This window comes from Sipha flava, unplaced genomic scaffold, assembly GCF_003268045.1.
Source record: "Sipha flava isolate LNK unplaced genomic scaffold, YSA_version1 45_pilon_pilon, whole genome shotgun sequence".
In the NCBI taxonomy this organism is placed as follows: domain Eukaryota; kingdom Metazoa; phylum Arthropoda; class Insecta; order Hemiptera; family Aphididae; genus Sipha; species Sipha flava.
This window is the reverse complement of record NW_020273227.1, coordinates 602,427-630,341: the sequence shown is the minus strand read 5'-3', so window position 1 is coordinate 630,341 and position 27,915 is coordinate 602,427. Positions and strand designations below refer to the sequence as shown.

General features: G+C 26.5%; 1 protein-coding gene across 1 annotated transcript in view; it reads left to right on the top strand.

The window, feature by feature from the left end:
• The window catches only part of LOC112689625 (tensin-3-like), a 147,633-nt gene that overhangs the window by 103,703 nt on the left and 16,015 nt on the right, over window positions 1–27,915 (top strand). The window contains exons 3-4 of the mRNA XM_025563421.1: window positions 3,609–3,680; window positions 15,127–15,273. Coding sequence (XP_025419206.1) covers window positions 3,609–3,680; window positions 15,127–15,273 — 219 coding nt within the window. The remainder of the gene's footprint in view (window positions 1–3,608; window positions 3,681–15,126; window positions 15,274–27,915) is intronic.

Below are 27,915 nucleotides of genomic sequence, written 5' to 3'. Positions count from 1 at the left end.
ACATCCTCGACGAAACGAATGTTCAATTTCACTACATATTTATTCGATACATTTTTTGTATAAGTTTATTCGATTTAAGTCTATATAAAAAATACACAGTATAATTTAAAAATATTTATAACTTTCAATTAATTTCATATTATTTACCATCAAATTAGTTATACGTACTAATAACTAAAAAGTTTTACAAGGCTAGTTTTATTTTTGATATAAACAAATCTTATAATACAAACGAAGTTCACAGATAAGAAATACATTTTTCTATTTCTTACAACTATAAAAATATTTTATTATACTTTTGATTTTTTTTTTCTTATAAAATTTAAATACAAGAAATTTCGTAATCACTTAGAAAATTTTAAACAAAAATTATATAATGTTTGAAACAAAATAAATATTGTAATTTTTCTGAGTTTAAAATTAGAGCAAATAATTTTCATATTACTCAGAAAAATCTAAAAAGGAACAAACTAAGTATTAATTTTCTAATTTTCGTTCAGCAATTTTAATTAAGTACCAAATATAACTACATAGTTGTATGCCTTACTTTAAAGCTCGTTTTAATGTATAAAACTTAAAACTAATACATTTAAAAGAACATATTTGTCCAATGCATAATGTGGTATAATATTATGTAGGAATTTACATAATATTTTATTTTATTCGAATAAGTGTATAAACAATTTCTAAACAACCATCTTACTTTTTAAATTCAACCAACGTTTTTAAAATTAAATTATGTAATATTTTTACTCATCAAAATATGAATTAAATAATATTTACTTAAAAATAAGTTAATTTAATAAAATAACATAAATCTCTAAATTTTTCTTATTTCATACCTTAAAACTAATCATATTTAATAGATCTTGATATAAAAAGATGATATATATGAAAAATAGTATATAATATATTATATATATATATATTTTATTATAATATATTATATATAGCAATTGAAATAATATAAAAATTGCAATAATATTAATCAACAGTCAAATAATAACTTATTTTTCATGCAAAAACGTAAAAGTCACGATTATATCATTATTCTAAGTGGTGTTAATTATTCTACTCGGATAGATCAAAATCGATTTAAATCGATTTATCGAATATTATTTATTTTTTGTTTGAAAAATAATATGCAAAATTCGTACGTTAACTATTGCATTAGTATAGAATTATAGTACACTGATAATTTTTAATTTATTCAGAAATAGAAAAATTAATAATACACCGTATACTTTATCCTTACACTTGCGTTTAATAATTAACCACATAAAACGATCTTACTCCTTGGTTAAATTATAGGGTTTAGTAAATGAAAATATTATATACAGTAAACCGCCGCCGGATCATTGGCGATATCCCGAAATGTCAAGTATAGCAACCGTGCGTTTATAAAATCTTTTGATCTTAATTAAATTATCAAATAATCATTGGTTATTTGAACAATTAATTCGCTGCTAACTGCGAAAACTGAAGCTGAAAACAATCAAATTCAATATCCAGCCATGTGGCGTTGTTGGTCGATAGTTGAATACCTCTACTACACCTACCATGTTCGGTTTTCGATTAATATATAATGGCACTCAGCCGAAAATTGCCATTTATTGCGGACCTCAAAAAATGTCTCCGATGTTTAGAGTATATATTTCCTATTCAATTGTTTTAAAAATTAATGTGCTCAAAAATCTCATCGAAGAAATCAATGTGTACTACACATCAATAATAAATATTCATACACAAATTATTAAGGGCATTTAGAACCATGATTTACTGTACGTACAATGTACGACATACATATATGAATTAGATATTTGAAATTGCATTTCGTTTATATTTTACAATGAGTGATATATAAAACGGAACATGTACCTAAAAAAAGTTTTTCTATTTTTTATTTTTAATATTATTACTACTATATTATTTACAAAGTGTAATTTATTACAGTAAAAAGATAAATTAATATTTTAATAACTCACTAGAGTTACATTATTATAATACTAAAATTTATAATAACATATCATGATAGTTAAGAAAAAATAAGAATTTGGATTAAAAAAAAAAAAAAAATTGTCTAATCCGAGCTTGATACTAAAAGCACATATGAAGTGTTAACAAGTAGAAAAATAAAAATTAGTTCAAATGATAGTAAAATTATGATTTTTTTTTTTTCATACATACTTATGAACGTTTTTAGAAAAAGTATTAACCCTTTATTTATAAAAAACAGCAAAAGTACAAACTATAATTAACATACATTATACGTATGATTATTTAGTGCGAATTAAATCGAAACTAAGAATTTACATGGCAGAAAACATAATTTAAAACCTATTTATTAATATTATTATATATACGTACCCCGTCAACCGTTGGCCCGGGTATTCCCCATTTTATGGACCGGGACGGTATATCTAATGATCCAAGCGATGTTTCTTTTTCGTTTAATTTGCATAAGCCACGAGCCAATGATAGAAAGGGTTGAAGAGCTGCGGCGGACGTACCGCAACGGTGGATTGCCGCCAGAACGACGACCGTGGATATATACATATATATATATATATATATATGTAAATTGTATATAATATGTATGTATATATATATTATTTTACAACAACGTGTAGTTAATATTCATTAAAATGCTACTTGTGCGCGAAAAACGACAACCACGCGCGCCCTCGACGACGGTATATTGGGCTGTACGCGGATTAAAATGTTTTAAACAACCACGACTTGATAACGTTGGATTCGTCGCGTAAAGTGTGTACCAAATAAGTTGAGAATAGAACGAGCGGAAGAGTTGCTCATCAGTAACGAAGCCCAATGAAGATATGCCTCCATCGGTTCCATAACCCACCGTTCGAATATACTTTTTAAATTATTATACGGAATACACACGCTTGTATGTGTGCAATACTTGGGTGGTAAAATTTGAATTTGGAGTAAACAAACTGAATGTGGTTATATAATATCACGTAACATAAATAATAGAGTACACGTGACCCGCGTAGGTCGCACATAACAATTATTTTTAATTAATAATAATTAATTAGTCAAGAAGAATATAGGAGAGTAGTTCTGTAAAATACTTTTATTGATTGTCTGTAAACTATGAAAAAAAACCTCATTAAGTAAAAACGGAGGATAATATTTAAATTGTCGTATTTTCATTTCTATTTTGATACTTTTTGAAAACTCAGTAAATTCTTACAATAAATATCGTTTTTAAAATTGACGATTTTAGAGAATAGAACTCTTAGTGTACTATATTTACTAATAATAACAAATTTTAAATTTTTAATTTTTTTTTTTTTTACAGTTAATACACTGTTACTATTTTAATTCAATGGAAATCGTTTTTTATTTTAAAAAAATGAAATAAAAAAAATTAAAAAAATATGATTACACATATTTATAATATAAATCTAAATTACCATTTAAGTAACATAATCATTTTAATAATTTCTTTGTCACAACAATTCGTCAAAAATGTTAATAACATAAATGAATTGTAAATTTTATTTGTGTTTATTATTTACATACTAAATCGAATAATGTAGAGATAGAAAAAATTTACTAGCTACCATTGTGTTTTGTTTTAGATTCAGATCGAAAAAGAAGTTTCTCTATTGATTACGGTGACCGGTATTAAAGTATGCAGTCCAGATGGCAAGGTAATTAAATAATTATATACATATTGGAACTAAACTGTAAAAGATTGTTATTGCTTGCAATTGGCTCCTCTCTTTCCGAACAGAAATTGTCACTTACAAGAACAAGTTTTGAAAACTAGATAAAACTGCACAATGTGTAAGAACTAGTGTAATTCACAACACGAACAATACTTTCGATATAAAAACTTTAGAAGCTTTCTTGACAACAAAAAAAATATATATAAAATAAAACTACGGTTCTAAGAACCTTAGTCGTTGAATAAAAATAATCACGAAATTGTAAACTTCTAATGTTTATAAGAAGCATTTCCATATATTTCGATTATAATTATTTTAAAAGTATCGAAGTGCTGAGGACGCGGCGTGTGTATGATTAGTATGTGATAAACGATTTACTGATATACAACATCGTAATATGCATTTGAATAACGTGCATGCCATCCGATTTCATTTTTTGTATGCGCCGTAGGACCAGTGGCGTAGCTACACAGGAAAAGACTTTGGTACTGTAAGTAATCTAAGCCCCCTAACTGATATTATCTTTACATGACAATTCAAGGTATACATATTATATTGTTTTTTTTTTTTTTTTTATGTAAATACTTATTTATTACGAAATTATAAATAAAATTAATCGCCAGATGATTAACAGCAGTGCAAAGTAAAAAGAAAATCTAGTTGATTAGGTACCTATTATAAAAAACAAACAAATATTACGTGAATTATTATTCTACATCAATACTGATTGTTAATAGAACCACCAAGTACGATTTGAAAAGTTATTATTAAATACTATCAATATTGTCAATTATTTTAAGGAAATATAGTTTCAGAAATGTTCAAGGTTCCCCCTGTGATCTGGGGCCCAGCCCCGCTTTGCCCTATGATAACTCGCGACTGCATAGGACCTGCGGTAACAAAAATGAATCGAACGTAAAAAGTACAGTAATAACGGTGGTAGTTGATAAAAGATAGTGTGAGAGAAAAAGAGAGGAAGAGAAAACGAATAATATCAATGTCAAGACAATAAAAAACATAATAACACACGCATTCGTTGTCTGTGCAAAACACTCCTTGCAAATGTTGTACACGCCGTCGCCACCGCCCGAAACGAGCGCGCTCGGCCTTGCGGAAAACGCGATTGGAAAAGGTTTGATTTTTTTCCGCCCCTTATTCCACGACAGGTGGAGAGTTTTTATCATCCGCCACGCGTGCATATTTATCGGTATATAACCTTATAATATCGGACAATCTCCCGAGACCCCGGTACGGTGCGCGCAATATTCCGTTAATAACCGTAATTTGTTCGATTCCGTCGTCGTAGCGATAAATCCAATCCTCCGCACACTCGAAGTGCCGTCGTAGATATTCGGGGTATTCGCTATGTACGATGGAGATGCGCGGTTTGACTGTAATCCGTGCCAAAAACCCTCTTCACCCTAAACAACACCGCTTTTTCTTTACTATTTTGGCCGAGGGTGAGCTTTCTCGAAACATGCTTTCTACCGCCACCGCCGTCGAATCGAGTGCGGTACAAAACTTTGGCGTCACTTGACGCCGCTAATTTGATTTTCGTGCTTAGACCGTTAAGGAAACTGCCAAAGTGTTACACAATGATATCTTCACGAAATTCTATCCTATCACCCGCGTGTATGCCTGTTAGGTTAGCCTGTATAAGTATAAACTATAAGTTTTCGAAGTCTAATACGATAATGATGACACCGAATAAGTGGCAGATTATGTAGGTTGAGGTGGAGAAAAAATACATTTCGATGGTCATTAAAGTTAGGATTCACAGCTTTGGAAAATAAAGTAAATCAGTCCCGCAATAAGTAGATAAGAAACAACCATCCAGGGGATAATCGATCAAACATTCGCAACCACTGCCATCGTTGTGGCTTGGTGATGTATAGTGGTCTCTCGGGACTGTCAACCGATGACCGTTAAAACGTCACACTGAACGGTAGGATGTCCAGCGAAAAAACTTTCATAAAAAAATCAATATATTCGCTATATACAATTTAAATATTTACGTGTTTTAAAGTGATATTAAAAAAGTTTTAAATATAAGTAAATGCACTTACAAAAAAGTTCAATTACACACTTTGTTAGAGTAATATAGTTGAATAGGCAACATATTTAATAACTATAATCCGTTACATCAGATAAAATGATATTTATAAAAAATACATATTTAGTTAATTGTTGGAATAAAGTTACACGTTTTCATCATTGATAATAAACATGTATTATACTTTACTAAAATCGTATGCTAATATTAACTTACGAGTCATAATAGCTGTGCCATACAAATTAATAATTTACAGTTAAAATTTTGTAACTTTCAAAGTGAATAAGCTCGTGAATAAATACTCGTAAATTAATACATACAATAAATAAATGCTACTAACCTGAAATGTTATTACACTAATAAAGTTTTTTGATGATATATTATCTATTTAATTTGAATTTAATGAATAAATAAAAAAAACTCATTCATATTTTATAATAAAATACTTAATGTATTACATAAAACCCAGATGTAACAATATTAGAAATAATTAATAAAATTTATATGCAAATACCTATAAAATGTATAATTGTTTAAGATATTTCATTACAATTTTCAAGTTGCTTTTATTATCTTTTTAGATTTGGTTTTATATGTAAAATAAATTTTAATAATATTATTGTACAATAAATCATTTTGATCAATATAATTCATTGGTGAACATTTTAAACAGTGAAATCTCTAAAGATTCATAAAATTGAAAACTTAATTTTTTCTTTTAATAATTGTTTTTATCTTTTGAAAAAAAAAGTATTTTATTAAAAACTATTTCAAAATAATCTTTGTATTAATTTGATTTCTTGTTGTAAATTATAGGTAGTATATTAATAATATTTGAAATAGACAAATAATCTATAAACACAAAAATTTAATTTGAAACGATTCAGTTATCTATAATCAATTCTCGTGCAAAAAAATTTCATTAAATGCACAGATGTTCCAAATCATTTAAATTGGATTATTAAGTTGTTTTATTCATATTTCCATAATTTCTGACCTGAACCATTTAAAATAATTTTTAAAGATTTATTTTTCTTGGAAAAACAAGAAATTGTATATTATGGCATATTATAAAAAATTAAATTCATTATAGCTAATGGTTTTGATAAAATCTCATTAGACATAGTTTTAATATTAAATCTAGCACCATTTGTCTTGATGATATCATAAAAAATGTAAATTAGTTAAATTATAAAAATAATAAAAAAATCAAAGTTACTACTATCTACGATTGTATAATATTGGGGAAATTAAAAAATTTATCAAATAATTTAAATGTTTGAAAAACATTGTTAAATTAGGTATAATTTAAACCAATAATATGAATAATAAAACTACAATTTATAAAGTTTTCAATAATCTATAAGAAAATATTTCCCTTTTTGGAGACATTCAATTATATAATAGTATATTGAAGTTGCGACCCCACAGCATGTTCTTCTAAAATATATATCTAAATTACCGCAGTTGTGATTATACTGATAGCTTATGCTTTACTTTTTTCCTACAAAATCAATAGGAATTTAATTAAATTTAATGTAATATGTGCTATTAGCTCTACCCTTGTAATCTATTGTGTTATATTTCGTTATCTTTTGGTAGTTACGTGCACCAGCCGCTATCCATTTAATTTGTTTATGATTCATCGATAAGTGATTCACCTTGTTTACTATTCTAGAAATTCGTTGAATCGTATTCATATTAAAATAATTTCATTCTCATATTAATAAATTAATTATATATACTTATTTATTTTAAGTAGATTTAACATATTCTCAGTGATCTATTAAAAAAATAATAATAAAATTGTAATTTATATCAATTTACAATTTTTGATGTAAATATTTTACTGTTATTTTATTTATATGGGAAACATTTTGGACTATGAAAATGAAAACTATATGGTTTAACTTAAAATATCATCAAGAGTATATATCTGTGTATTTTGTAATCTAGGTAAATGGTCTTTTAATCACATAAAATACTCTTGTTTCTTATTTATTTCTTAATACAGGAAGTTTCTTAGTGCACTTGTTCACTTCTCCATAATTGTATTAAACTTTAGTAGTTTTCATAATCTCAGATTTTTTATCAATTTTGTGCTTCTGCTAGACCTTTGCAAGGCACTGATTATGCGATTAATGTTTTCGATTATTTTTTTTCTTAGTCAATCTATAATGCATGGGTTCGTTTTGTTGTCACTTAATATTTTTAATAAAATCCTAGCAAAACTTTAAGTACGTACATTCAATGTCATGTATATTATCTAAAATTATTTTGCAATTTAATTAAATTAATCATTTAGCTAATTTTGTAATTAAGAGGAACTTACCCTTATTATTAATATTAATTATAATTATCACTCTCATGTATAAATGTATTTAATAGTCAAATTTTGACTATATTATTTGGTATATATATGTAAATATATGTATATCTTAACAAACATTTATAGGCAATTATAAACAATAAGCACATATTACTACAAACAAAAATTAAATAATGTAGAATATTATAAATAATTGTACTGTTACATTTATAATAATATACATGGACATATCGGAATTTTGCTTAAAAAATATAATAAGCAAGAGCATAATGAAGTCATGAATAAATCCATAAAACTGATCATTTTACATTTAATAAACTTTTCAGTTATAAAATAAATATTAAAATCAAAGTTCAATAGTTTTATAAACTTAAATTATTTTGATTTTTCAAACATTCAATTGCGTTTTTAAATTAATCATTCATAAAGTTGATGTCTTATACCTTACACATTTTTTAAAATATAATAGATCTACTTTTTTGATCATTATATACTATTTATACTTCAGTAAAATAATTGGTTTGCTAAAATAATTTAAAGATAGAATAAAAATACACCAATATAATTATCATTTTCAGTATCCACTGTTTATGAATTGTTGTGTGAATAATCGACAACAGCATATATTTTAAGCCTAACAAAACTGAATTATAATAAACAGACATTCATAATATAAAATAACTGATCCGTAAGTTTTTAGTTGTTAAACTAGAAAGTAAAAACCCCGTTGAACATCCCAAGTCATATTAATTGACTGAGAGCTGTTAACAGATTTGTGCAGTGCTACAAACTTCTGTTACTAAAACTTTTCCCAGACAAAATAAATAAAAAACCTTTAAAAAAGTATCTCTGATTAAATTATTCTTCGTTGAATAGTAAAATATCTGAACGATATAATGTAATTAAGAATATTTATTCTAAAATACGTATCGTGTATTATACTATTGCTCGCATCATTAAAATAACAAACTTAAAATTCTATAAAATTTCAAAAGGAACATCAAATATGATTAGAACATTAACCGTACAATATTAAAATGAGGATTAAATATCAAACAACTTATAAAAAATGTTTGATTAAAAACTTTATAAAAACAAAAATTTATAAAATGCAACAACATTTACATAGTAGTTATTTATTTATTTTTTATTAAATATTTAGCTCGACAATTATAGTAGTTATTTATTATTAGTTTTTCGTAAGTAAATAAAAATAATCATAGAAACATAATATTTTTACTGAATGCTTAAACTACCGTATTCAATAGATAGTAAATTATTCAAATTATGTTTTTAGAGAATTGTTTTTTTATGTAGAGTAATTTATAGAAAATTTGAATATTCTATTTTCATAACTTTTTTTGGAAATGTCAATCAAACAATTTTGAACTGATAAAAATATTTTACTATATCCACCATCTATAAAAATAGATAATTATATGTTTAAAATATACAAATGTATAATGTCGAAATAGTCGTGATCGACTAAATTTAACTTTAATTTAAAATAAAATTTTGTATTTGTATACATACACCTCCCTGCCATGATTTCCGTATTAATAAAAAAATTTCTAAATTCAGATACTCATCGGTTTATTATGGATTTAATAAAAATTATGGGAATATTACTGGGTATAATGAAACATCGTTCATATTCTTAGAATATAAAATCAAATTACATACATTTTGCAAACTTATTTTTCAATAACTAGAGCTTTAATATTAATTTAGTTCAATCATAAAGTTCAATACAAGGAAAAAAATATTTATTATTACTATATATTATTTAATATAGTCTCGTTCGCCAGACGTTCGTTACTACAAAGCATAGATTTATAGTCCTCGTATTCGGAAATAATTATTATTTTCCTATTGTTGCGGTCTACACTCCCCAGAGAATCTCTTGTTTGGCATTTCGATTAAGTCCAAAACTTAAACCTTAGGACCAGTAAGTCCAGTTAATGAAATCCTTGGCAAACAATAGTCATGAATGTAGTATGAAAAAAATATAATGAGGGTAAGAGAAAAATCGATGAAAAGTGAAAAAAATGTATAATAATTTTGTTTGATGTAAAATTCGAAAAATCTGTAATAATTATGGCACTGATTTAATATTTTTGGAGGGAAAATGAACCAAATTTTTTAGTAATAATGAATTTATAAAAATTATCAAAAAAAATATAAACAATGTGAATTCGGGACGGTTAGTATATAATATATATATTGTATGATCCAAGTATAAAATATCACATATTTAGATGTTCTAATTAACACTAACTATTCCCAGACGGTCATTTAACACCGGCTACGTTTAACAAGTAATCGGATAATCCTTTACTAGACAGTAAATATATTTTAACCTGATAATCGTAATGAATAGTTAATATAGTGTCTTCGAATAACATCGGAAATTGGACACCGGTGTAATTGTACTATCTTTTAGAGACTTTTAGAAATTTATTATTCATAGACATAGTTCACGTGTTCTATTTTTATATTATAAAAAACTTAGAAATATAAATTAGAAGTTAATATTTTTTATTATTTTGAATTAAGGAACAAAGTGGTAATTTTTTATGGCATATCGCAATTTTTTTATTATTTATTTAGCATGATATTGAAAAAGATTGGCCAAACCCAATTTAGATAATACTTAATACATTTTAAATCATAATTCCTTAAAATGGTAAATGGTTTTTGGTTGATATAATTTACTCGGAACGTTATAATCGTTACAAATGCTGATATTGACGAAAAAAACAAATGACGTAAGGACTGAAACGCACTACATGACAGAACAGGATTTAAACGTTAGTGTATCTTCGTTTAAAACGATCAGAGAGAAAATATGAAAAAGAGAGTAATCCTTTCCATAAAGGTCCACGACGAAAAGGATGATGATGGAATACTTTTTGGTCGGGTTGATTAATGAGCATGTTTAAGATGTATAATGTGGTTGAACATGTATCAAAATTTGAACAGGGGAAGTGGAACATTAGAACCAACAGAGGTAAGGGCAAAGCAAAAAACAAGATGGCGATGGTGGTAGAGTTTACCTGGGTATCACCTTTTTTTCCTCCTACTAGCTTTCTGTCGCTCTCTCCTTTCCGTAGCTGCCACCATCAGAGACGGCTACTATCGTTAATTAATCAACCTGTCAAAGGCGTACGATATAACAATCAATCAAACGGCTTTTGACGTGGCCCCCGCGATGCTTAACAGTACCGACTTCACCTTTCCACGCGTATTTATACACTCGCCTCTGTCTCACAATATCCCTCTTTTCCTCATATATGGCCTCGTCAACACACACAGATACATCCACGTGTGCACTCATACACTCGAACTGGACTGTTTGCCAAAATTAATTTCCCCCTACCTTTATTACTTATCTGTTAAATTTAATTAGAAATGCACTATTCGATTTTCGTTAATCCCTTATTAATGTTTAAACATTTATTTTTTAAATTAATTTTCGTATTTTAATACGTATGAAAAAAATTACTTTCAAGGACAGTTTTATAAAACACAAAAACCAACATTTTTTAAACAGTGTATGAGTATTATTTATTTATTCACAAGCCAATATTAACTATTACATGAGTTTAATATAATCCTCACTTAAAACCAAATATGAACATTATAAACTTCTATTCAACCCTATAGTAACTAATTTTAAAGTGTTGTAATCTTCCAAATATTTACACAGAACACATAAACAAGATATATCGAATAAAATGGAATGAACGACCTGTAATTGTTAAATATTTTAAGAGACTACAATTTAGTTTATAAAAATCTAAAATAATTTTTCCCAATTTTAAAAAAATTTTAGTTTGTTGACCAATTAGTATTTCATAAATTATTATTGTAAAATTATTCAATTCTATGCATTCAAAAAGTTACCAAAATCTCAATGTCTCCTGTCTGTGTTTAATATGATAAACAGTTATAATATTTTTAAATAACAGTTGATTTTAATTTAAAATTAATTTAAAGAAAAATAATATATCTATATATTATATTAATGACTTATGTTATTTTGTTATGTTAATAAATTATATTATTTTTATAAGTAGTTTATATATATTCCACTTTTTAAAATAATTAAATTCCATATCTGAATTATGAAAAAAAAAAAAATTATTTTATTTTATATAAAAAGCCTATACGTTTCACATAAAGTATAATAAGTTATCATTTGTAAGTTATTCATTAAAACATAATTTACTTTAAAGCAATATAATGACGGTTTTTTTAAATATTTGTCAAAATAAACTTTACAAAAAAATGTATTCTTCATTATTTTTATAATTGGATTTCATGCCAATGTACGTACTTGTAGTTTTCAAAAGTGTTAATATTAAGTCCACTTAAGTGGTTTTTTTTTCATATCATTAATAGAAAATAATAGAAAAAATGGTATTCCTATACGTTTTTCTTCAATACCATAAATATCAGTATTATATACATACATAAAATATAAATCGTACATACACTAAAAGAAAGCATAATGGTAGGTAAAAGGTTGAACGAAAAAATAAGAACTTATGAAAATCTCTGAATAGATTTGATGGATATAGTGATGATATAGTTTAAATGACTACAAATGTATATTTATATATATTCAATATATGTTTGCGAAGCAAAATCTACAAGATTTGATCTAATCTGTGCATACGTAATTTTATTTATCAATTGAATATACATATTAGCTATGTATCTGTGCGTCCTATGCATAAATTGTTATATATACATATATTTTCAATTTAAATGATTTATCAGACATATCCTTTAATGGAAGAAGACAGTCTAGAAATTCTTCAATTGCACTGGTAAACCAACGTGTATATTTTTACAAGTTTTAAAAAGCTTAAACCCTTCTGTTACCACACGTTTTATAATAGACCATCCACCTTTGAGGATATTCAGAAAAACACATATTTTATACTACTCTTCATATACATTCCTATATTACGTACTCACGTGTACTTGATAGTATAAAAATGATTTTTTTTTTCTTTTGCTCATTTTCCCCTTTTGTTATCCAGCAAGAAAAATAAGTACGAAAATAAATCGTATTCTCTTAGTATTCTCATTTCAGTGTACATATATGAATGTGTATGTATGTGTGTGAGTGAGTGAATGTGTGTACTTACATATATTTATTTATATACGCGTACCCTACTACGACAATAATCCGTAAACATGAATAATGTATGGACGTAACATGCGGGAACTGGTGTTTTTCTAAGCTCCTGTATGCGTTTTGGATATGCGCGCGCGTACGTGTGTATGTATATCGAAATGCAATGTCCACGAAAATCCGTCACATATTTGTTTTATGTGCGTTTATCATAAGTACGTGAAAAATAATAGCATACAATATATTAATGGTAGAAGAAATCGAAATAAATAAAAGGGAAAAAATATTGTATTTCTAAGGACGATTTTATTCCCATAATTTTTATACTCATCTACATGTTCATTTTTTTATGCCTTAAACACATTGGGCTACTAAATTTAACACATTTCACAATCAAACACGTTCCAATTTAATAATCCGTTATAAATTCGTATAGTATTTTTTACTTTAATATATACAATAAAATTGCTGTTGAAAAATAATATTTATCTGATGTTATATTATATCTATACGATAAATATTAAAAATGGTGATTTATATGAGAAAAAAAGAATTTAAAAATGAAAACTCATTTTTGGAAATTAATTTCAATATTATTAAATTCGGTATGATAACCTGCTAATATTAATGTACTTTTATTTAATTTATTGTATGTAAAACAAAATAAAGCATTTCCTTAAACTAAAACGCCTCTTAAATAATATTGAATAGGCTAATTTTGAGTCAGTAAGAATGTTTTTTCTGAAATAAAAAAAAGTATAGTTTATTTAAACCCTTCCTCCTTAGATGCATTAATAATTCAATTATCTATTAAATTTGAAAACAATATATTCAAGAATTTATTTTTTAATAAACTTTAGGAATATTTTCCATAATGTTAAGAAAAATAATAAAATAACTTCCAACACGTGCTTGTATGTATTTATAGAATTATTTGTACTAAAAATGAAGTAAAATATTTTAATAATAAATTTCCTTTGAAAAATAACTTGAATTAGACATTCAAGTTTTATATTTATAAGAATAGACTTCTTATAACAGTACCGAGAGAAGGCTTAAATCATCTACATTCATGAATATTATATCGATCAAAACAAAAAATATCAGACTTTTCCTCTTTTTATTTGCCTACATGATTCAAATTATTGACGCATGTATTTCTAGAAAATAATAATTAATATTCAATTCGATATAATATAACCCAAACTTTAGTAACAAGATCTGTATGGTTTTATTTTCCTGACAACTTGTTTGTGTATTTTTTAACCTTTTTCATTTTTCCTTTTTTTTTTTTTTTTGAAATAGCAAACGTAATAATATGCACATCAGATGAGCCATGTTTAATGAATCATGCATTCCCCAATAATTGATCAAAATGTGCAATGATGTTTTATTTAATATTAACTACATTAATTTTAACTTTGATTACAAATTTAGTTATTTAAAAATATAATATATATATTATTATTACTTATTATAATTATTTTTTTCAATTTGAATCTTATTACAAAAATAAAAATCATAACTCTCGCACCGAAAGTTGTTAAATTAATCCAATACATTAATGTGTATCGATTGAAGTATTTTCAATTAGGTCCTGTTACACAATAATTAGTTTAAAACACACAAATATATTCAATATAAATATACTTATATATTTTAATACACTCAACGTGTATGCCGGAAACTGAGGAGAGGGATTGGGAAATGAAAATATCTTGACATTCAATTGCTTGACTATTCGGTACGGTATTCGATCACATTATCAACGACAGCAGGAAATTAATTCATTTCCTACAAAATTCATCCGTTCCCTTCACTTCCGAACGCTCCGTAATCTTTAAACCTCTATTTTGATAAAACACAGAAAAACGTTATTTATTAATAATTATCATTACAGGAGGTGTTAATGGCTCACGGACTCAGAAGAGTGTCGTACGCTACGTGCGATCCGGGTTGTAAACAGTTTTGTTTCCTGGCCAGACAACCAGGTGGTCATATTAATAAACAATATTGTCATCTGTTCGTTACAAAGACGGCTGAACAGGTTGGTACCATTAAAATTAATATTTTTCCGAGTTACAACAATATTTTCGATTTAATCGCATGGTATCATACAAGATGTACAGAGGTGACAAAGCCCCGTTTTGGAGTGCAATAAAACGGCATTCTACTTGACAAACGAGTTACGATTTTCCTGTCAGTGTCAGTAGAAATGAATGTTAGTGTTTTTCGTCCCCGGTGACATAATGGTTTAAGTGGGCGTAAAACAAGGGAGACATAAAATGAAAAGTAAAAAAGAAAAATCCAAGTAAATAACAACCAAAATTCAATTTATATTTGATTATTTTTTAGTTTTTAATGCTTTCCAGCAGAAAACACACCCCTGAGTATATATATATACGTACAACAGACAAATGTTCCCGTGCGCATTGAAGTATCAAAATTGCCAACATAATACGCCGTCTTGTAAATTATTTTCGTAATTCGTCAATCAAATGATAAATTTAATGATAACAGAATTCAAATGGTTCTTTTAAATTGCAACTCTATGTATTTAACTACGACTAATTAACTAAAACCGTTTCTAACGTTTTGTTATATTTTTATTAAAATTTCTGATTATTATAAATATAATTTATAAATTTTAAATTTATAAGAAACAATTTGTTTTGATTTTATTCATAATGGATTCATATATTTTTTTAATAAAATATTAAATTACTTTATAAAATAATTATTTTGTGTTAAATCATGGATCAAACAATTATTACACTAGAAACGATAAGAATACAGTAGAACCTCAATTAACCGTGCCTCGATTATCCATGTTCGTGATTAACCGTACTTATTTCTCCGAACAGTAAAAATTCAGTAAAAGTTTATGTAATACTTGTATTGCATATTTTTAATTCTTAAGTTTATACAGTAGAACCTCGATTAAACATGCTCATTTTTTTTTTTTTTTTTTTGTATACACCAAAGTAAAGGCATATGTTCTTAATCAGTGTATTGCACGTATATTAAATATGATAAATAATATTAATTGAATAAACAATGTGTGGACTATATTATAAATATATCTATGTAAACAATTTATATCTATAAATATTAGTATGATATTTAATTTAAATCACAATTTCACTTGATTAAATTTTCCATACATCATAAAAGAGACATAAATATTTTAAATTCGTATCAAAATTATCATCAGACTTTATTTTATTTTATTTTTACGTTTTTTATTAGTTTTAAAATGTATTAACAATAATAATTAATTTAAAAACCAAAACAATAACATATTATTTTTGATATTATGAATACAACTAGTTTACTACATTGCCTACGTTGAAACAGATGTTTCAGAATAAATTTGGAAAATTTTATTTCTAATTGGATTAAAACTTTTTTAAATATATATACCTAAATTACATAACCAACTATAGCCACATTAAAAAATAAGAAGTTATTTATTATTTGTTAAAATATTTCATTTTTATTGAATAATTTATTATTTAAATAACGCATTTTTTCAAAATAAATAATCATATAAATTAATCAATTTAAATTTGCATTTACAATTATTTTTCAAATAAAATGAATAATAATTAATTTTGTACATACATATTACATAGTAAATGGGCAGGTGAATGAAATCTATTTAATTCAAAAAACATAGTTTAAAATTATGATTGTATATTTTTATAATATATAAATAAATAAACAAATATAGAAAATATAGAATACACAGAAATAAATAATAAATAAATAAATTCTTAGTCTGGAGTATTATTATATTTATAAAATTCGACCAGTTTCAGATTAAAAATTCATCATCGAATATATCTAACGTTAATAAAATGACTTGCAATTTTATTGACTTTGTATCGTAACCATACTAATGATGATTTTATAATAATATAAAATATAATATATATTATATATATAATATATTTATATTTACATTATTTTTGAATTATTCAAAATCCATCGTAGTTTATAAATATAATAATACTCCAGACTAAGCATTTATTTATTATTTATTTCTATATATTTTTTTATAAATTTTTTTATTTATTTTTATAATAATTTATGAGTATGAACCATTTACTAATTTTTAATTTTTATTTAATTTTATATAACTTTATTATTTTTATAAGGTGTAAATAATGTACATAATAAATGAATCTAAAGACTTAAAGATTCAATTATTATGAATATATTTTTATTTTTCTAAAACGATAAAATAAATAATAACTTTAAAATCCATAGTAGAAAAAAAAATTGAACAATATCAGTTCAAAAAACCACATAAGAAACTAATAACTGTATGATTACTAATTAATAATAACATGCATAATATTAGTTAATAATTATGCAAAATTTTCTGTTTTTATTGAATAATTTCTTGATAAGCAGTAGTGTAAGCGGATCCGTAAATTTGATGAGAACGGTTTATGATCGGAGTGGAAATCTTATAAGACTATTAATAACCATACCAATGACGCAAGTGCATAATCTACCGGGGATTAGCCGTAATGGTATATTATAAATATGCATATTTAAGTAAGCATATTGGATATTGTATAGAATATATTTATACCATCAATTACATTGAAAGAAAAGAGATAATTAGCTATTTACGTTTTCATTTTGTATTTATCGACTGAACAGCCATTGTATCGAAAATACAACAAAATATCGGTATCGACTTAACCGATTTAGTACTTTATCGTTAAACGTTTATTATTGACCTTGATATTATATATTTATTGACGTTATAAAAACACAAACGCTTCATTACACGATTTTATACTTATAAATTATACCGCGTATTTTTAATAAAGCTACAAAAGTATATATATCTTCCGGCAACAGCTGTAGTAAAAAAATAAAGGTTGTATCTATATACGTAGTATTATATACGTTTGAAGTATACAATAAAAAATAAACATGAGGCAATAAAAACCTACTTGGTATTTTTGCAGAAAAATCTGTTAGAATCACATTAAATGTAAACGATAACGAGACAAATATATGTGCCTATACTCGACAACTATAATTCCGTACACTAATCTAATACAGTGGCCTGTAAAGATTTCTATCGAAAAAAAAAAGTCTTATTATTATTTATAGAAGCCATATATGTAAGAACACGACGTGTGTCGAATATTGTTTAAGTCAGCCACCTTATACTACATCTTAAGACAATGCTAACAAAGTTTGACTAAAGAAACAATTATATTAAGTTACGCTAGATATAATACGATGTAATACTTGTACTAAAAATCCGTTTACCACCGATAGCTAATCATAATTTTTGTTCCCCTGTTTTATGTAAGGAATTTATATCAATATACTCGCGACTCAGAATCGATGTGGTCTACTTGCCAAAGAAGAAAAAAAAGATCAAGTAAAATTACTGCATGACCAACAAAAAATAATATTAATATACATGACTAAGGTTTCTTTAATGATACAATTTCCGGTCTGGTCACAGAGTTAAGAATAACTCCTGATTCTTTTTGATCATAAACAGCATGACATGAATCGTTAGAGTGTACTGAATGTTAAAGTCGTTTCGCCAAAAATTTGCCGAATTAATCGAAACGCAAAAATGTTGTTTATTTATTCACAATATTATACAGCCGCCGTTATTGTAAAATTGTTGTAACCAAGTGCTCATTAAAATTATAAAGAAAACAGGCGTATTTGTGTTTTCAGCCAATTACGGTGTAAGATTATCACGTCCTGTATTCCATTCTAATCGTAATGGGTTAACAGTAAATTTATATTTGTTAAACTTTAAATTAGTTGATGAGGCTATTAAGTATTCGTATTTTTCAAGAATATTCTAATCATTTTCAATGCATTATAATAAAATTCTAACATTTTATAAGCTTTTACACCGAAATAGGTAAACATTTATATTTATCTCGCATTTGAACACGGCCATTTGTAAATATTAATGGTTCTATGCAATCTAAGATTGAACATACTTAGAATGAAAATACATAAATATTATTTATAGAATATATGTATATATTACAGTCAACGAATAAATAATAAGATAATAATAATGAGTTTATTTAAATGTAAAATAGTATAATAGTATACTAGAAAGTTTTCATACAATTATTTTCGTTCAAATAAGAGCAGATTTTCTTAGTTAAACAATATTAAACAGTAAGTAATTTTAAAATGTTAATAAAAATACTAATGATTTTTTTATAATGTATAAAAAACCAGTTATGTGTTGGAACAAGTTTATTTTTATTTGAACTCTAATTTAAGGTCAAATAAATAAAATTTTAAGAAAAAATTTTTATAGTTTAATATATATATATATATTATTTATTTATGGTAAATAAGTAAATAATTGTTATAGTTATAAATTTCTTAATTTATCATAAAAACATTTACTAGTAGCAATAATGATAACTATGTCTTTGTACTTCTATTTATTTAATAAAATGTATTATCATGAAATCCTGTAAGACTGTAAGGAATGTCAATATTGGCTAAATAAATATTATTATCTAACAATAATATGTACGTATGTAAGTGTTTTTGTTTAAGTAATGATATATAAATATGTATATGTTGCAAATTATTAAAAAAAAACAAGTATTTAAACATGATATAAAATTCAAGAATTTGCAATATATTGACATAAAAATATGAATTATTCAATAATGACTATAGGTAAATTGAGTCCTCTTTCGTTTAATTTAATACTTATACCACAAATATATAAAATCAGGATGGTTACTTATAGTTGTAAATAATATTTAGTCCCAATAATCATGGAATCCTATATTAGTTACTTATTCTGTGGTAATTGTATTGGAAACATTAAATGCACTTCACTTATTTGATACATATTGTTTATTAAACCATAGAATATACGAAATAAATACACCGTTGGGACTCCATAACAATGGCCAAATTAATTTTGAACTCCTCTATGTTACTTATGTAAAATCTTATCAGTGACCATTTAGATTTCATTTATTCTGTATTCATACCTAAAATTCTAAATAATTAATCACGATATAAATATAAATTTAAAAACTGTTAATGATCGTTTATGGTAAAAAAAATTACATTTTAATTGATTTAATAATTACTATAATAAGATAGTGTTAACAATTTTAAAGCATAAAATACTTTTCAAAATCATTCGATACTTTGATATTTTATGTATTAATATTGTTTTATTAATTTTAAATTTATGGATATTACGTTTATAAAGTATCATTGTTGATTTGTAATAGTATTAGTAATCGTCATTACCCATCTGTAGTCGAAAAACGGAATGTTTGAATTATCTATAGTTTTTCTCTTGAATAATCGAGGTTTTCACAAGGGAATGGATCGGAAATATTATTTTGGAATGAATAAAAATGAAAAAAATTTTTCAACAGTGTATTCATAAAAACAACTTAGAGAAGATTAGTAACAACATAATTTTAAATGTTTCATTTGAAAATAAAACCAAAGAGGAAGTCTTGTAACTATTCAGTCTAATAAAAAAAATGTTATATAAAAACAACAAATTACCATTTAAAAATATATAGCCTTAACCATAAAATATATAGGACTTAAATGACATATGACAATGAGTTTTGACAGTGTATACTATATAAAACTTAAAATTTCTTAAAGGGAAACTAAAAAAGCAAAAAAAAATTTATCTTCAAATATCAATTTTATCGCTCATATCTATAATAAAAATCAAATAAGAACAATATGACGAAAGAAATCTAATATTAAAATAAGAAATAATACTATCCAACAAATACTTATTGAGAACGCTGGTCACCTTGACCTTGACTGTAAGAATGCAATGGTCATCGTCGCACGATAACTATGACGAAGTATATTCATAAGTGCAAATAAGGCTCGAGGGGACTTATTCCTCCTAAAACTTGTTTAAGTCACTCAAAAATTCAGTTATTCCGTCAATTACCATTATTTTTCTTCTTATATATAACTTATATTATGGAAGACTTCAATCCTCCAGAGGCCCTACCCAAATGAATACAGTTATTTGTATTCATGGTTAATATATTATTTCTGTATTTATATTATTACTGTATTATATTATATTATTCATATAAATAAATAATTACCTATATTATAAAACCGTAATAACTTTTACATGCAGATATAAACGAATGATATTTAAAAGTATAAACGTTATATAATTGTTAATTGTATTAATCAAAATAATTTGAATAATTATTTTTAATAAACAATCTAGTTTTAATTTAATTCTATGGATAACGTAAATGGGAGAAACGTTATTGATATTAATTTTTTATGGAACTTACATCTCCTCTGGTTAATAGAATAACATGATACGTACAATTTTCTGTTCTTAGTTAATAGAGAGAAAAATTTTCTCAAAAAATTTTATAATTTTTGTTCAATATTCATATAACTTATAATTTAACAATGTCCACTACCTAGTGGTGATCATTGCAACCTATCAGTTTTACAGAATACTTAAATCCAAAATATGTATGTAATTACTAATAAATTGTTTTCTTTTTAATTATATTTATTTTAGGTAAGCATCATGTTTATCCCAAGGATCTACTTAAAAAAAAATTTGATCAACCTTTCGCATCTTCACTTTATTGTGTAAACCGTTTTTAACTACTATATTAGAAAATGGAGCTGACTTTTTTGAATCAAATTGTATAATCACCTATTATATGGCCCATAGGATTTTTATTTCTTCTGCTACCATCATTACAATCACCCCAATTATATGAACTTAAAAAGTATATTATTTTTTTTTTAAATATATTCAAGTATTCAAATTAATATCAATAATATATAAATATATAATAAAGACAAATGTTTCGATAGCATATTTACTTTTATATATAAGATATATAACGAATAATGAATGTCCAAAATTATTAATTTTATCTTCATAATTTATGAACATGTCTCTTTTACGACTCACTACTACACACATATATATATACTTATCTTCCATTTAATGTCGTAGACATTAATCGTAATACATATTTTAGTTCTATTTTCGCACATATTCATATAGATTTCTACAATTTACAAGTGTTTCCGTACAATGTGATTATTCGTTAGTAATTAATTAGTTGTTTACTGTCAAGTCAATCACATATTATTCTCGTGCCTGGAGACCGCCCACACATTTATGTTGAGACACACCTCTAAAAAACCGTATTCACCACGTCACCGTTTAGTTCTGGGAATACAATATGTAGCATATGTAATCACCTCTGTCCGTCTACGGCCATCGTCGTGAAAAAACCTCATGAAATATTATAATTTATTTATTATCATAGTTATTACATGCGTTTAATGTATAACATTATCGTACAACGCTAACTGGGACAGCTACTGGGAGTTTGTGTGTATAATATATGAAGCACTCATAAATCGTATGAGTAAAAAAATAAATATTTCCATCGAACCGAAACAACGGTGATATGTAAAATGGGGAGAACCGGTCCGTCGCGCGACATCCAAAAGCAAAACGAGATCAAGACGGTATAATTTCTTCGTCACTGCCGCCGTTTTTCTTCCCGCCCTTCGGTTACACCGCCACCACCACTTAACTTCAGTGTCCGGGTGCACATAGGACATAAGTTGTAATTATACGTATACGTACGAAGGTGATGTTCGCCGCCGGCCGATTAATTCTTATTTTTCGTTTTTTTTCCTTTTTCTACACAACGGACAACTATTCGGTAATTACTGGTTTAGGTGTGCATTTGCGAGTACCCGCTTTTTGTGTCTATACATACGTAACTGAGCTACTGGTATTTTGTTATAATCATTTTCATTTTTTTTTTTTTTTTTTTTTTAATAATTTTTATTATTCATTGACCGTTGCTCCGAGTAACCCGATCATTAAATTCGTTCGGTATGCGTTATCCATTCCGGACGCATATAAATTATGATTAATATTCTATGCTGCTCCCATGCACATTGTTTGCGTAAAAGTTGTTGTTTTAATTTGGTCTTCATTTTTTTTATTATTAAATTATTTTTAAGCCGTTACGAAATGAAAAACCAAACAACTTAAAGAAAATCGTCATTGAAAACACGATTGAGTTCACGGTCGCTTCTCTGGTATTTATTTTTATTTATTTATTTTTTTTTTTTCTTATTCCACTACGCAACTTTGTTTAGATATCATCATCTTTAAACTCTGTTTAACAATTAGGCATCGTGTTAAGACAAACATGATATCGAATACAGACAAATTCATAACCGGTGCGAAAAATAAAATCTCCATTTGTGACATTAGTCGATTAAATAATTAAAAACAAATCAACGTACGATTTCATGTACATTCCCGTCACTGAGTTCTATTATTTAATAAAACAAATGGGTCCCAAAAAATTACTGTAAACATTACATTGTCTCACTTCTGCTGACGTTGGATTCAATTTTTTTCATAAAAAACAAATTATAATTACACACATGCATACATACATACTAACGTAAAATAGTGATCCGAATACAATTCTATTGAAATAAACATTACGTAGGTACTATACTCATAGTACGGTCTAGGTCTCGGTGTGGTTCACAATATAAATATAAAAATGTCTCGTGCCAGCTATTTCCATCGGTAGTTTATCCGAGGTAATCCATATAACTAATGTACATGATTTTTTCGTTCACAACGCACGTATAATGATTAATTTTCATTCGATATCCTTTATAGCAAACGTGTTGCTCTTCCAATATTGCGTAGAACACGCAATTGTTATTATTGTTCTACCGGAATTAAGATGAATACATCGAATAAATATCCAGAAAAATTAATATTGTAAACACGTATCATTTTCTATCTGTACACAAAAAAAAAACTAGAAAATGTATGTCCTCTGTTACTTTAAAATATACAATTTCACCGACGACAAAAACCGCAATCAATCAACTACCAGACATTTATAACATAACATGGTGTTATCAGTCATAATTAAATTAATCGTATTATAATCACCACGATTTATAATACAACGAGTTAGTGTTTAGATTGAAAACTTCCAGCCGTATATAGTAATGTATAGAAGCTACTTGACTACACGGGAAAATAATATTTAAATTGGATGGTCTCTTTTAAAATAACCACGAAATATTATTGTTGCATACCAAGTTAAAGTATAAAATCCACTTAAAATACTAATGAACTCTCTATAATAACTGTAAAACGTTGCAACTAGTATCTCGGATAATTTACTTGAATTGTTTTGAAAATTGTTTTCAATAATAACGCTTGGTATTTCCATTATCGATGAATACAAATTGACTTTAAAAAAAAAAAAACTGAAAATATTAAAAAATCAATATATTTATAAAATAATTTAATTTACATTTATTTTGAAGTATAATTATAATGAAATTTAATTTATTTATTATTTATTATAGAATTTAATGCCGAACGACTTTTTACATGGTAGGTATGGTAGGTAAAATAAAATAACATTGAGTTTGTAAAATAAAAGAAATAAAATAATAAAAATTAAACTATAGTTTTTGTTTTAAAATGTATGTAGTATAAAAAAGTAGTATCGCAATTTATTACTGATTGTTTAAACATTTAATCTTTTAATTTTATAATGCAAAATAAATGACAATACATTTTACATTTTATCCTTAAAAGCTGTATACTTTAATATCAATTCCTAATTAATTTTTGATAATTTTTTACGTAGAGCAAAAAAATATATTTAAATAGGATATTGTTTTCTGGGACATTATGTTAATTGTATGTTAAAAATATAACAATGTTAATTTTACAACAGGAGGTTTAATTAATTATTTCATTGTAATAGATACGTACGCGAGTAACTGTTATTGTTATGGTCTCATTACTTTTTTTCGTTTTAATTTTTTTAATTTTCAACTTATTATAAATATTTATATATTTTCCCAGTTGATATTTCAGACTATTCAGTTTTTGTAATTCTTTAAATACCATGCGAATTCAACTATCCCTAGTATTATTTGGCCCTATATTTTTCACCAAATAGTTAAAACTTAAACATGTGATACCACAACAACCACATATTATTTATCGAATATAATAAATGGTGATGATCGTGCTCATCCACCTTTTTGTTTATTAATGTAACACAAGATAAATTTGTACTATTATTTTCACATCACAATATAATATACAAATTATATACATTTTAGAAATATATATGTATACGTAAGATGAAGAATGCCTAAACGAAAAACCATTCATGAAAAAACGCTCATGGACCTCGGACCGTTACGGATAACGATTTTATTGTTCAATATACATAATACATTTTACATTTATATGTACGTATACTACGCACGTTTTTTTTTTCCAACCAGACACCAGTTAATGTAGTTACCTACACAATTATATTATACTCTTCACATATTTGTGGCTGTATGGAAAGACCGTGTGTTTATTGTATTTGTGGTTGCCATAGCTGAACCGAAAACATAATAACACATTAAATAATAGTGCGGTATGTACAGAACTCGAGTGTTTGTGTTTTCGTGTTTGTGTGTACATTCCGAGTAGTTATGAAATATTAGTTTTAAAAACACGGTAGATGATAACGAAAAATAATAACTCTACACATCATGTGTGTTAGAGTTTTTTAAACTAGTCTTTATTCGCCGTACATGACAAAACCCTACTTTTACTAAGCTATTTAATGATTTGCATATGTAAAACTATATATCATATCTAATATTTAAATCACTTTCATCTTACTAAGCAAATTATTCAATTTAATAAAAAAATTTAAACATCAAAAAAAATGAGTTTATCCTGCACATTTCTTGATACATATCATCTATTTTTTAAATTATTTCATTAAACTTACATAATTAATTACGTTGGTGAGACAAATTTAATTATTTTTAAATACAACATATTAATATACAATATTTAAGTACCTAATAAATCGCATTTTAAGTTTTAATTGCATTTTACTACATTTTTACTAGGTACTTACATTAAAGACTCAAAAAATTTCATGTTTTTTTTTTGAGTCAATTTTTTTAATCATAATAGGTTAACCATGTCTTAAAAAATTAAAAAATACATTAAAAACGTCAAAAATTCCACAAAAAAAATTTATTACAATAAGGTTAAAAAACACTTTTGTAGCTTGGAAAGCATAGCATTATGGAAGACATTCCAAAAAGAAGATGCAAATGCATTGAAATCCGAGCCCTAATAATGGAATTTGGCACTCGTGAAACAGGTTTTATAATCTTCCACTGTAGAATACAATTTTATCCGTCAGTATAGATGGATATAATAAATATTTATTGACCACTAAAATACCTATGTAATGACGATATAATTTAATCCGTCCAGTTTAAAATAAACTAAAATCGATGGTTTTGTACAAACATATTATACTAAAATATTTTACCGACAATAAAAAAATGTCTAATGCATTAACCAATTTCTTAACATTTTAAACTAGAGAAAATGTATATGAATAAAATAAAAAATATTATGTAATATAATAGATGATCATTACTTAGCACATATTTTTATAAAATGTATGAAACTGTCTAAAACGTATATCTAAACATTTTAATGTAAGTTGTTGTCTATTTTTAAACGATATTTAATTCCATGCACAATTTCATCATCTGCAGTTTTTTTTTTATTATTTAATTAATTCATCAATCGAACGTACAATTTTTATTTGTTCACTATTAATATCAATTTTCTTTCAACATGAATTATTATGTAATTTTGAGTTTGAGGATTTATATATTATACATGTCAGTACAAGGCTTATGACAGGATTTCACAAATATAATGTAGAATGTTTATTTCATTCGAATACAAAATCCTGATTTCATTTTTCTGTTAGAAAACTACATCGTCAATTGCAGTTATGCCGGTTATTTCCCATAACGATGAATTCAATAAATCCGTAGTCTATTAAGATTCGTTTACACATGTTCGCCTGGCGTGATATTGTTCTATTATTTGTGGTACAAAAATACTGACCCGGTTAACGCGGAGGCACTATTTGAGTGAGAGCTTTACGGGCACTTTGTCGACCGAAGACGCCCTCGAGGCTACACAAAGTTATTGAGTTTTCGAAGTTTCCAAACAAAAAAAAAAAAAACGTTAGGGGACAAAATTCGTTACAAGATTGATAACAAGCGGTGAAAAACGATGCGCAACGAAGCGAAGAGATAATTCTTTTGCCGCATACAACGATCGCAACGGTTTTTGAAGAACAATTACGAATCGCACGTCTAAAATGTCGCGCGATCCGAACGCGATGCGGATAACATATCGGCGAGGCGATCGACATCCGATCACTGTTCGTTTCCGGTACCCGTGGAACCCGTGCTACAAAGGTCCGGCGGCTACGTCGCGGGGGCGAGGGGATGATTTCACCGCGACGTCGGTGATGTGCACGAAATAACTAGCGGAGCGGAGGTGGCGGCGGTTCATGAATGAATACCCGGACCCGGTACGAACGCTCCTTTCCCGAACACCGCGTCGGAACCGGTTGCCGGCCGGCGATTCTCACAGAGCGCGGCCGCTCGCCCGAGTACCGACGACCGGCGAGCGGTGGCGGCGGCGGCGGCGGCGGCGGCGGCGGCGGCGGCGGCGGCAGCGGTGGCGGTGGCAGCGGCGGCGGCGTCGGCG